Here is a 16,120-nt window from a genome sequence, read left to right as displayed (position 1 = left end):
ACTTTTCTTAAGTTGATGATGGTGTATAAAATATTACAGAAAAATGTTCCAAAGTATTTGTTTGCCTATTATGTTTTTGTGAGAGATGTTCATGCATTCTACAAGGGCAAGGAACAATAATACATATATTGTAGGTTCAAGAGTTTAGGAAGAATTCTTTTCTATATACTAGCTCTGTCGCTTGGAATTAATTACCTGATGGTAAAAACAGATAAAAAGTACTTATAGAAGAGAAGTAAAAAAATGGCTTTTTAATTATGGTTTTAGAAGTTACTACAGTATGTGAGTTGCTGATCTTTGATGTTGATTTCACTCCCTTTATGATTTGTTAGTCCATTTTTAAATACAGAGGACCACAAGGGAAATAAGCCTCTGGCTTCTGGCTTTTTTATGTATGTTATCCTCGACAGTTTTAAAATGTGTATGAATTGGTCTTTTGGGCTTGTTTGTATTACGTTTTAAAATTTATGTCAAATAAATAAATAAAACAATCAAGAAATTAAGGCCTCTATTACCATCCTCACTACAGGACAGTCTTGCAATGGTGTTTTCTTGATAATGTCTTAAGCACAGGTTGAAATCATCTCGGTATTTTAATCTTGTCTGCCAAATGACCTTCTATAGGTCTGTTTTGCAAATCAAGATGATTTGAGGGAGTCAGACTATATGGGCTGTCTCAGTCACAAACAGCAACAAATAGCTCACAATGCACAGCAAAAAACATTTTCTGAAGCCTCTCACGTCAAAGTCCCACAAGCCTTCTTTAAAGAGATAATTCACCCAAAAATGAAAATTCTATCATGAATTACTCACTCTCTGTTGTTCCAAATCTGTACAAATGTCTTTGTTTGGTTGAAAATAGAAAAAGATGTTTGGACAAATGCTTGTAACTAATTAGTTGCCCCATTGACTACCATAGTAGAAAAAATTACAATGAAAGTCAAAAGTGCCCCAGAACTGTTTGCTGTCCTACATTCTTCAAAATATCTTCTTTTGTGTTCAACAGAAAAAAATTGTTAAAGTAATTCTCTCTATTATGGTTGTGGGATCAACATAAAAAAATCCTGTCTGTAAATACAGTACCTGTGGGGATGTTTTACAAGTACAGAGTGTTCATTTGGGAAATGAAATATAACGGTTAACTTGAAATATCAACAATTAAGTTTTAATTATTAATATTTATCAATTAAAGAGTTTAAAGACTAGAACAAAAAATGGAATAATCTGGAATGACAAACAACAGGCAGGGAGTATTGAGGCACTACAAAAGGTGGAAAGCTTTATACAAATTGTATTTATAGAATTATATGAAATTATTATGAAATAATAATAATAATAATAATATATAATATTAAAAAATAAAAAAAAATGAACAGGGAATAGTATAGTTGCATAGTGGATTTATTCACACACTTTTGTGAATCACTGTCATGATCAACATTTCACTTCTGCAGACACACTTGATCATTATAAATTATGTTTCTTTTTAAAAATAATTTTCTTATGTTCAATTACAACTGTCATTGCTTGTTTTCATTGATTATATTTCATTCACCTTATCTTACCTATTCCTTTCCCTGCTTAAAAAAGCCCCATAACCTCATGAAAGAGGAAGGGGTGAGTCTCCAGACACTTGGCTTTGTCTGTGTTTTGGCGCAGGCCATCAGATAACAGTCTGGACAATGGCTCTCCATTCTGCAGCACAGGTCTTAAATGACCAGGAAGTGGCCATGAGCGGTCCTGTTGGTCGGATCCCATGGGTACGCTCAGCCCTGACGGGGCCTGGACCCGGCTGAATGGCAGGAGAACACGTGGGGGGAAATAAGGCCGGTGGCCACTCAGCTAGAGCCAGGATTGTCTTTTGATGCTGAAAACAGAGGGATGAAGGTGAAAGGTGGGAGACTACCAAGGCCCCCTAGCCAGTGATTGAGCCCCGTTGAATATCGTGCAAGGCTTTTTCTCAGAAGAAAGAGTTCATCACTTTCATAGTTGTGCAATACAAGCATTGTGACACTTGGGAATTAATGTAACTCATCTATGATGTTTCAGATTTTGTCTATTTACTTTTCAACTGCTAGCTAAAATGTTTGTAAAGTTTTCTGTTTTCTTAGCTGAGATAAACTCATATGTTAGTTTCTAGGTCATCTTCCCTTCCACCTTAACTTTAATTCGGATGATGACAGATGACCCCAAATGACTCCATGTATGAGTCTGAACAAGTCAAGTACCTCAAGTATCTCCATCACAGCCTCTTTTTTGACATTAACCACACGAGTAGCCCACTCTGATCTGATCTTTTTATTAAAATTGTGCAACTAATCAATTCTCTAGCTTACCGTTCTATTATCCTTAAACAATGCCTAAACCACTGTATCGCATGATGTCTCTAAAACATGATGTTTTGACATTTTTACTACATTTATCATAAACAAATGAAAACACATGGGTCTAGAAATCACTCGTGTCAGCTATCCTTGAACACCAAGGGCCCTTAAAGATCACTGCACTCGAGTTAAGTGTGTGTGGGAGAAAGACAGCTGACCTGGGTCCACCCAAGACCACTCTCTGGCACCAGACTTCAAATATGTTATCAGTCTTTGCTGAGACTCTCGGGGGTCATATAAAGAGGGAAAAGAGAATCTGAGGGCCACATGGGTGGAGAACACAGTGAAGGAGTTCACACAATGCAAAGAAAACTTAACAATGCAGTTCAAGGCTGTTCTCTGACAGAGCATTCGAGCGGTACAATGCTATCGCCAAGAATACAAACTCTCCGTAGCGCAATAGACTGCTTGACTCAAACACATCATTAATAGATTTTAAGGACAGGAATTGCAGGATCTTTTAACATTTCTGTTATGTATAACATCAAATATATATTAATAAGTGTGTGATTAGAGGTCAAGGTGTGGTGTGGGAGGGTTTATCGTCCTTATGGAACAAAAGGTTAGTGTATGCCCCTCCACTCCCCTTCCTCTCCCTGCTGTTGTTCAGACGCCGGTCGCACTCTTGTTTTTCCCAGTGACAAGACAAGTTACCATGGTTCAAAGCAATTAAACTGTAAGCATTTTATTGTGCTGCTTTTTCTGAGTCAGCAATCAATGACCAAAGCATCTGCTATTGTTATCACGCTCATTCATATAAAAATATCTTGTCGCTGTTGTACGGATGTGCAAAAAATATTAGTTTCAATTCTGTTTTTTTTATATAATTATGCTTTAAAAAAAATCTAAACATTCTTAAAGGGGTCATATGGCGCGAATACGTGTTTTTCTGTGTCTTTGGTGTAAGATGCCCATGCATGTATTAGACATGTAAAATGAAAGTGTCGGAAAAAAAGATGCATTCTATCTAAAAGCGAATGCTCACCCAGACCTGCCTGAAACGCCTCGTGTAACCACACCCCCACAAATCTACATCAGTTCGTGGTATGATTTGACTAAGACCGCCCAAATGTATACGCAAGTAAGGTGCGTACCTGTCAGTACAATTACTTTGGAACCTGATGTTCCAAATATGGTAAGAGGCGTTGCATTTCTGTCACATGCTTGCAGTATTCGACCAATCACTACGCACTGGTTAACTGGCCAATCATAGCACACCTCTCTTTTCAGAGCGATGAGCTTTGTTCAAAATCCGCACGTTTCAGAGAGGCGGGGCAAAGAGGAGATACAAACATGCACGGTATGTGGAAAATACAGTGTTTTTAACCTTAAATCATGTATACACATTGCATTACATCTAAAACAAACAATAATATTATTTTTAGCCGTGTCATATGACCCCTTTAAAAATCCTGGAATATGTGACCCAGTCTGTGAAAACCAGGCTAAAGTCTCAAAGTCTAATTCTGAGACAATGAGCATCAAAGTTTGATTTCAACCATTATTTCACTATGATTTAAATCTTTGACACGGCCTTTCCCAGTCAATATCAAAGGTATATTAAAAAGTTATATTTTCACAGAATGTTCTTCACAATATATAGGATGATTGTGAAAAACAGTCGATCACAAAAAATAGCAGGGTTTTCACACACTGGGTCACATGTGAAAATCACAAAAAAGAGAAATAGCTGCTAAATGAATAACTTTGTTAGTTCGCAGTTTCGTTTAGAATAAGCACTCGTGATGGGTCAGGAAGGGAGAGGTGGTCGGATGGAGACAGAAAGAGAGATTCAGCACGCGTCTCGTTGTCGAGGTCAGTACGCAGGACATACCAGCGTGGGTCGACTGAAGAGGCCCATTAAAATGACAAACAATAAGAGGAACTATAGAATTAAAAAATTATCTTGACAGTGCCAAAACAATATCGGTGTGAAGCAAACAGTATCTACGAACCACAACACTCTCAGCATGTCTGAGATTAAGAAGATATTGTTCTAATGCAATTATAATTTATACAACTGGGGAAATTACATCACCGAGCGATTTGGAGCCAAACAACATAAACATTTTTATGCAAGTGCTTATCATATGACACAAAATGTATTTTATGTGCGGTACAAACCAGCATAGGGGGGTTTGACAGAAACAAAGTGGTACTCAAAACAAAATGAGAAGATATTTTGAAGAATGTTGATAACCACACAACACTGAACTCTATTGACTTCCATTGTATGGACACCACTGAGACATTTCTCAAAATATCTTTTGTGTTCCACAGACGAAAGAGTCTGTAGTTACAGTTTTTATTTGGGGTTTAACTATCCCTTTAAGGAAGCATTATTATAGTAAGACAGTGGGGATATGTGCTATATGAGCTACTCACAGCCTGTCAGTCCATCGCAGACTGATATTCAGATTCACGCTCCAGCCAAAGTGATTTAGAATCTCACACTGTGTTTATATTGTCTTTGTTTGAGTTTATTGTAATCTGTCCCGTTCTTGGACTGCTTGCGCTTCATCTTGTTTTAGGGGGGTTAACATTCCATATCCTCTGCCATTCAGTGCATTGTTCCTTTAACCACTGATTAATATCTTGTTTAAACAGCCATCAGACGCAACACGCCATCAGCACGTCCATAAATTCTCCTGAGCTAATGAACACAATAGCCGCATTCTTGGGCAAAACCTTCAAAATATCAGAACGTATACAGAGACCCGGAGATTCTTGGAAAGTGGGATCAAAACAACATCGCTGTATTTAGGCACTGTTTGTGTCACAATAAAAAAAATGAATAAACTTAACATTTTGAAATGTACCCAGCGAAGACATTGTGAAGCTCCATTGGCTCTTGTTTTTAGCAATACAGCCACACAGAGAAAAGTTGGAACAGTCTGTGAAAGAAAAAAAAAGATAATTGGTAATAAAGTTCATGCACTTAAGCCATGTCACCCTCAACCAGAGAAAGCATCTTTTTGAAGTGATGAGCTAATGCTGAATTTATAAACAACTGCAAATTTGCTACATCAGAAAAAAAGTACTTCTTCTCTTTTCAAAGTACACCAAACATCATGATTTTTTATCATAAAGTAATTCTATTATATCATTTACTCTTTTTCAACTTTTTCTGTCTCTTAACAACATGACATGAGAATCTCAGTTTGAAGTGAGGGCCAAAATAGTTGAAATGTGATCTGTGACATCTGTCCAGTCTGACCTGGCACAGGTGCATGGTGATTTGCACGAACCAACAAATATCATAATCAGGAAGAAGTTCATTCATGCGACCTAACACGGTTCTATTACCAAAACAAATCATTCATTTATATTGTATCACTCTTTGTTCCACGGGTTGGATTTGGAGATTGTAATCTCAGGCCCCGTGACATTGTCTAGAGGTCTACACGGCAATAGTTTTGTTGGCTAAGGAGGCGATGAAGTGATCTCCATCACGTTTACACTAAAACCGAGGCTCACCCATCTTTCAATGAATTTCATCTACGTAAATTACATTTCGAACAATGGAAAACATTTCTTAACACTGAATGAAGACATGCTTACGAGCATGAATATTGTGTTCCTCACACAGAGCTGTTGCATGTTTTTTTAGAAACCTTATAATATATAGCTCATACAATATAGTCACTTATGTGTTTATGATACTTTTTAATAATAATTTTTACTTTTGTTATATAGACCACTCCGGATGACATAATGCTGGTACCGAAGAACTTCCTGTTACACTACACAAACGTTGGAACAAAACACAACCAACTGAATATTTAGAACTGGTTTAAAATGATAAACAAATGTCCTTAAGATTTAAGTAGGCTACGTATGTAAGATTTAAAATATTTATATAAAAACTAACACCGGAAGTGCTTCTGGACCATTGTTTACAATTTGCTAAGTGGTCTATAGAAAAGAGAGGGTATGCATTTTGAAAAAAAAATGATGTTCCACAGAGCTAAAATAAAGAATGTGTTTAGGAACAATATGAGAGTGAATTAATAATGACAGTATTTTCTTCTCTCTTTTTTTTGAATGAACCTTGTCTTTAGTAGTGCATCTGTTAGTGGCCAGACAATACACACTCACCAGAGACAAGCTGAAGTTTGATCAGCAGAGCAAAGACAACATCTATGATTACACTTCACCATGCAGGTTTGGTTCCACAAAGCACACGAAGACACTAAAGGTCGGCAGACATCCACCCCCTCTCGGAAATGACATCCTCTAATAATCGGTAATAGTCATGGTTTGAGTTTCACCTGCAACCTGTAAACAATAGCACTCTGATCCTCACGCAGATATCACACAGAGCTATACATTGTACACTTCCCATACTCAGACTCTTCATGTCATATAACCATGAAGAAAGAGTCTTTGAAGAGGAGGAGTGTCTGAGTGCTATGTGTTAGATGAGGTATGGATGTTCATGTGTTTGTTTGCACCCAGAGGACTTGCCAGATTTATATGCTGAGAGAAACCCATATTAAAACGTAGGATGTTTTTAGATGCGGACATTTGACTTTGCAAAGAAAAAAAACTGCTGCTCAATTGGCTCCTGGCACTTGACAGGAAAATACAATTGTTCCTGATGTCAAATTCCAGTGACTCCTACTATAAATGAGAGGCTGGGCATTGCACTTGAACGGGTCTAACTCTGAAGTTTACTAACTTTTCTCTCCGACAAACAGTGTTTATAGTTTTGGACTATAGAAATGAGCGCGTCGGTGGCTGTGTACAGAAATATCTACACAGAGGATCGCTTCAGACAGGCGTATGGCACAGAAGAGCAGAGGGGCAGAGAGCGGCTCCACCACAGACTTGCGCAGAGATGCAGCTGCTCTCAGGTGGACTGCGCTCACCTGCTCAAGAAAAGAGTGCCTGTTTGCAACTGGCTCCCAAAATACAAGCTCCGAAAATGGATTTTAGGAGATATTGTGGCGGGACTGACTGTTGGAATAGTGCACATTCCCCAAGGTAAAATATCACTTCAAGTTTTAAGATGTTTGCGTTACGATGGACTCGTGTGTGTCGAGTGACGACTATGGCAGAGCTGCTTGTAGTTGTGTAGTTCAATTTTAAGTATAAACATGTACGGTACAACAACCTTGCGCGTAAAAAACTTGTGCGTATAATGTGCGCATATCGACGTTTGTATTTGGTGCACTTTTTAACAATTTGAAATATACAACGCTTATTCTAAAATATAAGCATGCATAACATACATAAATCAAATCAAGAAAAAATCACGTTTTGCACGCCGATTGTATTTTGCTGTTTAATTTATTTATTTTAAGTAATATAGGCCTACTCGAAGTGAAGGACTCTGCTGTAAGTGTTCTTTAGAGAACTCTAAATCCTATTCATCGAATTCACTGTATTCTGATTTGTGCTTGTTAGGAATGGCCTTTGCTCTGTTGACATCAGTAGCTCCTGTCTATGGCCTTTACACATCCTTCTTTCCTGTAGTTCTTTATATGATCTTCGGCACTGGTCACCACGTTTCTACAGGTAAACCACATTTAGCCTATAGTAGCTATTATGAAAACACGTATAGTGCACGTTGACTATTTAAGAACCTGATTTACATACATACAATTATTAATTTGTGTTCCCTTTACTTTTATAAGATAAAATTGAATTGTTAATTTGGCATATTGCTTGCATGTCTATTTACACAAAGAATCTGTCATATGAATAGTGCTTAACAGTAACTCTATAGCTTTAAAGCAGGGCACTAACCACAGCAAGATCAAGGGTTTAAATCCCTGGTAAAAGACATATGTTTACTGCTAAATTGTATCTGACTTTTGCAGGTACCTTTGCTGTTTTGAGTTTGATGACTGGCACTGTGGTGGAGCAGCTGGTCCCCACCCCTCTTGCTCTGAACTCCAGTAGCCCAGAGGCTGCAGAGTTTGAGGCCCAGAGGATTGGAGTGGCATCAGCTGTCGCATTCCTCTCAGGAATAATGATGGTAAGAGGTATTATAGGGAAAGATGAGATGGTAAGAAGCTCTTTTTAGTTTAGCCAAGGGTTTGCAGACTGGCGCCACAAGGGGGCGCTAAAAGATTTACAGATTTTTTTATTTTATCATCATGGTCTCTTTTAGCTTGCTGGTTTATTTTTTGTAAATCCATTTTGGGATGATGTTTTTAAAAAGCGCTATTCAAATATGTTACAACTGAAAATGTTTGTATAATATTCAAAAATTTGTAGAAAACTTTTCTTAATTTGCCTACTAAACAATAAAATAAAGCAAGTAAACACTAAATATAAAACAAGTTGTCTTTTATATTTTATGCGTGTTTTTATTGGTCTATCTAAAAGTATATACAGTACTGTGTTTATTATGGTGATAAGGGATCATCATATGACGGCATCCTTGGCTTTAAATCCTTGATTTAAACAAATGTGTTTTCTCTGATAAAACATTAGACCTATTGCATTATTATGGATGCCCGTTTCCACCAAGTTATTATTTTGAGAAAGTTATTTTGAATTACTACAATGAGATGAGTCTAAGTCATAATTAATAAAAACCCTGGCAGAAACGGGCTTCCATACATTATTGTATTATTGTTTTTATATCTTCCGTATGCAGCTCTGCATGTGTGGGTTCCAGTTAGGTTTCCTTTCAACATACCTCTCAGAACCTATTGTAAAAGCTTTTACAAGTGCAGCCGCCTTCCACGTGACCATCTCACAGCTACAGAGCATGCTGGGACTACGGCTCCCTCGATACACCGGTGCCTTCTCTCTTTTTAAGGTCAGAAACGACCGAATTCAGACAGACTGTAGTGTTTTTCATTTCCTTTGCATAGTACCCTATTCCAAACAAATGATAGTTTAACTGTTCATGCCAGTAATAAAACGTACTGCCAAAGAACCAGGGGCCTCATTTATCAACAGTACGTACAGTACGCACAAATGTGTGCGTAGTGAGTGCGTGAGAACAGTTTAATGCAAAGTGTGGGATCTACTAACTTGTACTAATACGTAGAATTGTGTGTAAATGTGAGCACACCTTTGAGCATGCTTATACAGAAAATGTAGTGCAAAAATAAAGTGCCAGTGTACTTTATTTGCAAATACTCAATTAGTAAATTCATAGTTCAAGCTAGACATTTGTATAATTGGTGTGAGGCTACAAAAGACAGATGGGAAATCATTTGAAATGTAGTTATAGTGACATGGCTGATCTCACTTTGCTGGATGATTTGGCAAACCTTTAATTGAAAGCATAATGTAAAAGACACACTTAACAGAACAATATATGAGAAAATAAAAAAGTGGTTTGCATATTAATCATTATTACAAAATTATATAAATATTTTTTAATTGCTTTTCTATTACTACACATCACTTTACCGAATTGCAATTTCACTTTTCTGAACATTTTATGCAAAATAAGTCTCCTATAAATAATTATGAAATTAACAACAAAAATCAAATTGAGCAAACCATGCATTGTGCAAAGAATGCATTTTCAAAGACCGCTGTGATCTGTTTAGTGAGAGCACGTGATGAGGGAGGTTTCGTCACCATATATGGTTCATTGGGTGAACAAACATGGCGCTTAAGAACATGTGGGATTTATCAACAATGATTACTCACTGGTGTGCTTAAGAACCGTGTACGCACGTTTGATAAATACGCATTTTTTTGCACTTAGACACATTCTAAATTTCATTCGTAGGACAAAATATAGAACCTTTTCTACGCACTGTTGATAAATGAGGCCCCAGGTGTGTCAGAAGTGTTCTTTAAATTTTAAATCCACAGACTCTGGGTTCAGTGATGGAGAACCTGCCGAACACTAATGTGGCCGAGCTGGTGATCTCACTGCTCTGCTTGGCCGTTCTGGTCCCAGTAAAAGAGGTGAACTCACGGTTTCGTGAGCGCCTGCGCACTCCAATCCCAGTGGAGATCATCACTGTGAGTATTATTGTTTTAGGATATTTGAGAACGTTTAGGTTTATAAATGTTCACATCAATATGCTAATGAACTTTTGTTCTCCATCAGCTCTGTTAAAATGTTCTTCTGTTCCTCTTGTTGCAGGTTATCATTGCAACAGGAGTTACATACGCCTTTTCTCTGGATTCCAGATACAACATACAAATAGTAGGACATATTCCAGCAGGGTAATCTATTCATATAATCAGAGGCATTTGAACGCATTGGAATGGGGGAGGGACATTATACATTTTATTAGCTTGGCTCATGAATATTAATGAGGCTCTTACTGAAATGCAGGTAGTACTAGACATGGGATATTACCACTTATTACACGGCTCGTTGGAATGCTTGATTCTGATTGGCCAGTCGCGACATTTGCAGGTTCGTCTTTCCCAGATAACAACCACTCAAAACTACACGGTAACCCGGATGCAGCAAATCATTTTGATAGATTTTTTTGACAAATTAAATATAAATATGTATTTTAATAACATATATGACATTATATTTACAAATGATTAAACTAAATTGCCTGTTTGTGACATTTGAACGTCGTTTCTTACCATAAAACCGAAAGTAAATGGCTTTTCCTTCGGAAAGTCTGCATTCGGTTAAAATGAGCTAATAAAATATTTCTAATTCACATTTATTTCCTGTTTTTTTTCTCATGTGGCAAGTAGCCATGTAATAAGCGGGATAATGTACAAGCAGCCTGCTGTTATTGTGAAATAAGCCCCTTTAGTGTGATACAAGACCCTCCACTCCGCTTATTTCTGCGATAACAACCGGCTGCCTGTACATTATCCCTTACTTAATGCTTACCTAGTTGTTTTATTGTTCGTTCAGATATATTTTCTCTTACAACAGCTGAAACTCACAAAATAAAACGAGAGAAAAAATTATATTTAAGAAATTATGTTTTTATCAGTGTTTATCATGCCAATAAATTAAGGCTGAGTGTTCTGTTTCAGCTTCCCTAAGCCACGGCTGCCAGCGTTGGAGACGGTTCCAGACATAGCTGCCGACACAGTTGCTATCACCCTTGTCGGTTACGCCGTGTCTGTATCTTTAGCCATGATTTATGCTGACAAACATGGATACTCCATTGATCCAAATCAGGTATATATCGTAGTCACTGTTATGAAAAGTGTTTACCATCAAAAATGTTCCAATCAAGCGTTTGTTTTGTTTTAGGAGCTTCTAGCTCATGGGATCTCCAACACTGTGTCATCTCTCTTCACCTGCTTCCCCAGTTCAGCTACACTGGCCACCACTAACATTCTGGAGAGTGCTGGAGGGTACACACAGGTACTTGTCTGAGATCACATTCACTGCTATTGCAACACTTATTTTATGTTTAAAGAGTACATAACATGAGATCATGAAAATTACATTTCATGCAGTGTGTTATGTTGCCGTGTTTGAAAGTAAGCAGTCTGCCAAGTTATAAATCCAAAAGTGAATGAATAACAAAGTTATTGGCTTGGAAAAAAGGGAGTCGACTCTGAATCACGCAAACGAGTCCTACCTTGTCCGATTCGCGAACCGCCGCAGATACGTTTTGCTAGGACTGCCTGCGAGAACTTTACTCTTCTCCCCCAAACACTGTAACTCGTGAGCCTCATTAGCGGTAGACCAATCACATCAGACTAGACCATCTGACCAATCACATCAGACTAGGCTAGCAGAAAGGAGGGGATTAGACAGATGAATCGCGGAACGAATCATTTGAGAGTCAGTCAAGAAGTAAGGTAAGAATAACTGCCTATTATTACGAAATAACCGTCTATGTACATAAACTTGTTTTTGGACACTCCATAAACCAAAGTAGGGCCTTAAAAATCCCTAGTTATGTACTCTTTAAAAATGTAGAAATTGTGTGCTGAGGTGTCTGTTGTATTTATTTCTGTAAATTGTGTATCAACAGCTTGCCGGACTGTTCACCAGTCTGGTTGTTCTAATAGTACTGCTGCTGATAGGCCCTCTGTTCTACTTCTTACCAAAGGTAAGAGTTCCTGTAACAATAACACATGCACTGTAAAAAAAACAGATTTGTTCAGAATTTTTCTACTTAAAATGTCAAAAATCTGTAATTTTACGTACTTTTACGAATTTTTTTTACAGATTTTACAGGATTTTTTGGTTACAGATTATTTTTTAAAATTTGGTCAAAACCGTAAAATTACAGAAAAAGACATATGTAATTTTATAGGGGGGAAATGTTATTTGCGCCCCCAGCAGCCAGAAAATGTAAGTTTTTTTACGGTATTTTTTACCAAAAGCATTAAGAAAAGTCTGCACCTTGCATTCTTTAAGAAAATACTGTACATTTTGGTTTAATCATGCTGATATTCAGAAAGCATCGTTATGGCAGTAATATATTTTCTTCTTCCAATCCAGGCGGTACTTGCTTGTATAAATGTGACCAGTTTGAGACAGATGTTCCTGCTGTTTCAGGACCTCCCAGATCTTTGGAGAATTAGCAGAATTGATTTTGTATGTATTTTCCCATCTTTGTTTTCCACTTTGTTTTGGTGTTCATAAGATACCACGTATAATCATTTATGTATATTTGAGCAGATGGTGTGGCTTGTGACCTGGCTGTCAGTGGTTGTGCTAAATGTAGACTTGGGCTTGGCCATTGGAGTCATTTTCTCAATGATGTCAGTTATCTGTCGTACACAGAGGTATCATTTTTATGTACTTTGATCCTGTCCTCATGAATCATAAACACGTCCACATTTGGCTGCCCGTTCCCATTTCAGATGGCTTGACAGACCTTTTAAGCCACTTTTGGGGAAAACTATTTTTAATTTATCTGGATTAATGTAGACCTAGTCTATGTTCTATCATTTTGACTAGAGTTGGAGCTACCTTGCAATCCAACTAGAGCAGCCCCAGTGAAACAAGATATTGAGTTCATATTGAAATTTAATTAGTTTTGTGTATTAATCTGCTTTAATAATTATGTTTACCACATCCTTTAATTAAGCATTCTAATGCTCATGGGCTGTATAAAACAGTATCCCTTACAGACCCCCATACTCCAAAACAATCTTCCTCTCTTGGCGGATATTTAATTCACATTTAAGGTAAGGGGAGATAAAGTTGAGACCAAAAAAATCCCTGAACTCATAATAAACTTCATGTTTTCAGGGCCAGCTGCTCTGTACTGGGCAGAGCTGCCAACACGGAGATCTACAGATCTATTAACAATCACAATAAAGTGAGTCAGGAGTCAGTTCCTTCTCTTTTAATGCAATCTTTTGTTTTTTTATCATGTTTTTTAGCAAAAGTTATCATGTGCACATTATGTTATTTTGTGCAATTCACGTGCTTGTGTTTGTAGAGTTAATCATATTTTATTAATATTGTTTAAACATTTTAGTTGATATGATTTACTGTTGCCTTCTCTATCATAGTGCTATGAAGTCCCTGGTGTGAAGATCTTGACTTACAATGGGCCCATCTACTATGGGAATCGTAGTTTTTTCAAAGCAGAAATGACTGAGCTTTTGGGCCTCACCCCTGAGAAGATACGGAGACGAGAGAAAGCCATTAAAGCAATAGAGAAGAGAGAGAGGGAGGCCATCAGTACTGTAGTAAGATGATTTATCAGTCCATTCATATACAGTTTGTATACCGTTTATAGGCCATCGTTGGAGCTTTTTTACTTTTATTTGTTTATTTTTTATTAATTTACCTAATGTTTTAGCATTATTAAGAAATACTATTAAATTTAGTTAAAAAATGTAGAATAAACTTCTACATTCTGCAATAAAAGAATAAACTACATTAATTCACTTTATCTTTCTTCTTAATTCTATATCTATTCTGGCTTTTGGTTTTTATTTATTTGTCTATCAACAGGCTCCTAACTTCATAAAGGCTTTCAATTCAATAAAAAACGACATGCTTCTGTTTGTAACAGTAATGCATTTCAAATGTTTATAAAAAAAGTTTTGTTTCATATTTCTAAGATGTTTTATTGAAACGGAATTAAAGGATAACTGTATTGTTTTACAAGGAACAAGGAGTTGCAGACAGTTCATTTTCTTCAAAGAATGACTTATTCCGATCAGGTGAGTTCTCAGTCATTTCTGGTACCAAATTTTAGAGATGTTTAAATAATGAAAAGTTTTAACAAAAATCTTACAATTACATTTTTTTTCTCTTAATTGTTGACATTACTGCAGAAGTGCCTGAAGGTGAAGTTCAGGCTGTGTTGATTGACTGCAGCAGTGTCATTTTCATGGATGTCGCTGGAGCTCGGTTGTTCATACAGGTAAGCTGGGCCTGTTAGTCTTGTTTTTGTCATATGCTCTCAATAATTACATACTGTATATTGTGACAGATGTGCATGGAGTGTCAAAAGATTGGGGTACGGATATACCTTTCTAACTGCAATGGTAAAGTTTTACATTCGCCTTCAATAACGTAACCAATGTACTAAAGTGTTTACTGTCAATCAAACAATAATACATTCTCTGTTCTTTAGAGAGTGTACTGAAGATTTTGACATCCAGTGGGCTTATGAACTACATAAATCCTCAACATATTTTTGTTACAGTCCATGATGCTGTGGTCTACATCCAACAGCAGAGAGTATGATGCAAGGGCTTATTCATAACATTACTAATTTTTTTGCAAAAACATTCTGCTTAACTGTGGCATTATGTCGCATTGACATTTAATCATTTTTGCTCAACAGGAAAAACCACAAGAGAACAATGCAACGGTGTGGGTGTAATTATCTTACACAACCAAAGGCATTTGAATTCTTGGTCTGGAAACTGAAGGATGCGTGAAAAGGCTTCAGGACTTTTTATTGCCAATTTTCTCAGCACAGTGCCTGTTTTTAGTTCTTGTATTCTGTTGTTTACACTGTACGTGGTATCCAGTGGAACTCATAACTTTGAACAACAGTGTTAATAGTGTTCCTGCAATCTTCATATAAACAGAAAATAAACCAAAAGAAACATAGAGGGGTGGAGAATCTTGGCAGTGTATTAAAAGTAATCATTTTAGTTTACAACCATTTTTCTCTTTGAAAAACTGACATGAAAAGCTATTGTAATGAAAATGGATTTTGTACAGATAGGCCTACAATGGTTTTTTTTAATACATAAATGCTGTACATGCTATTGAAATGTAGGTCCATTAGCTATTTATATTATTTATGCAATATTCACCTTGTTGGACTAATGTGTTAATCACTACAGTGTCGTGTAAAGGTTATTATTTTTGTCTCAGTTTATTTTAAAATAAAGTTTGTTACAACTTGCAATAATGAGCAATATTATAACATGTGGCTTGCTGAAGTCATGAATTGCCATCAGCCTGACGGAATACCTAATAACACATTGACCTAAAATGTTAACCAAAAATTCCAAATGACTTTCCCTGTACTTTTTGATGCCTGCATTTTTCTTAGGTATTTCAAAGAACCCTCTCAGGGAAACACTAGTTTCTTTTTTAAAGCTTGAGATATCACTAATTGGTTAGATGGAAGTAAGGCCACTTCACTGGCTCACATGACTGCCCAGTTATCATTACTGGCATTTTCCCTCAGCCAACTCTGGATATTTTATAGTACATTCAAAATAACAATCGTCTTGCATGCTGATGTGTTGGTTTGTCTTTACTTGATGAAGAATTAGAATACTGAATTAGCTAAACTGCGTTCAATAATTATACAAATCGACCTGAACAATGAACAAAAATTATTGTAAAATCAAATTATATATAGGCTAATGATTTTAAAAGGGAA

At 36.7% G+C, this 16,120-nt stretch overlaps 1 protein-coding gene across 1 annotated transcript; it reads left to right on the top strand.

Annotated features, from left to right (window-relative positions):
* The first annotated feature begins 6,850 nt into the window (after positions 1 to 6,850).
* slc26a10 (solute carrier family 26 member 10) lies at positions 6,851 to 16,101 on the top strand. The gene is made up of 18 exons (XM_057363369.1): positions 6,851 to 7,370; positions 7,794 to 7,904; positions 8,210 to 8,367; positions 8,995 to 9,159; positions 10,176 to 10,328; positions 10,453 to 10,535; positions 11,322 to 11,469; positions 11,545 to 11,658; positions 12,278 to 12,355; positions 12,751 to 12,846; positions 12,931 to 13,037; positions 13,507 to 13,576; positions 13,773 to 13,952; positions 14,378 to 14,432; positions 14,547 to 14,635; positions 14,705 to 14,759; positions 14,849 to 14,955; positions 15,062 to 16,101. The coding sequence occupies exons 1-18, from the start codon at positions 7,109 to 7,111 to the stop codon at positions 15,098 to 15,100; spliced, it is 2,070 nt and encodes a 689-aa protein (XP_057219352.1). The 5' UTR covers positions 6,851 to 7,108; the 3' UTR covers positions 15,101 to 16,101.
* Positions 16,102 to 16,120: the final 19 nt, after the last annotated feature.

The sequence above is a fragment of the Triplophysa rosa genome, linkage group LG21, assembly GCF_024868665.1.
Source record: "Triplophysa rosa linkage group LG21, Trosa_1v2, whole genome shotgun sequence".
Lineage (NCBI taxonomy): Eukaryota > Metazoa > Chordata > Actinopteri > Cypriniformes > Nemacheilidae > Triplophysa > Triplophysa rosa.
This window is presented reverse-complemented; position numbering and strand designations above follow the sequence as displayed.

What these genes read in the sequence shown, in the direction of transcription:
- slc26a10 (XM_057363369.1), top strand. Translation starts at nt 7,109, where the DNA reads ATGAGCGCGTCGGTGGCTGTGTACAGAAATATCTACACAGAGGATCGC. An exon ending in CTATTAACAATCACAATAAA is followed by an intron (nt 13,577 to 13,772) that starts GTGAGTCAGGAG and finishes TCTCTATCATAG; the next exon opens with TGCTATGAAGTCCCTGGTGT. An exon ending in GAATGACTTATTCCGATCAG is followed by an intron (nt 14,433 to 14,546) that starts GTGAGTTCTCAG and finishes ACATTACTGCAG; the next exon opens with AAGTGCCTGAAGGTGAAGTT.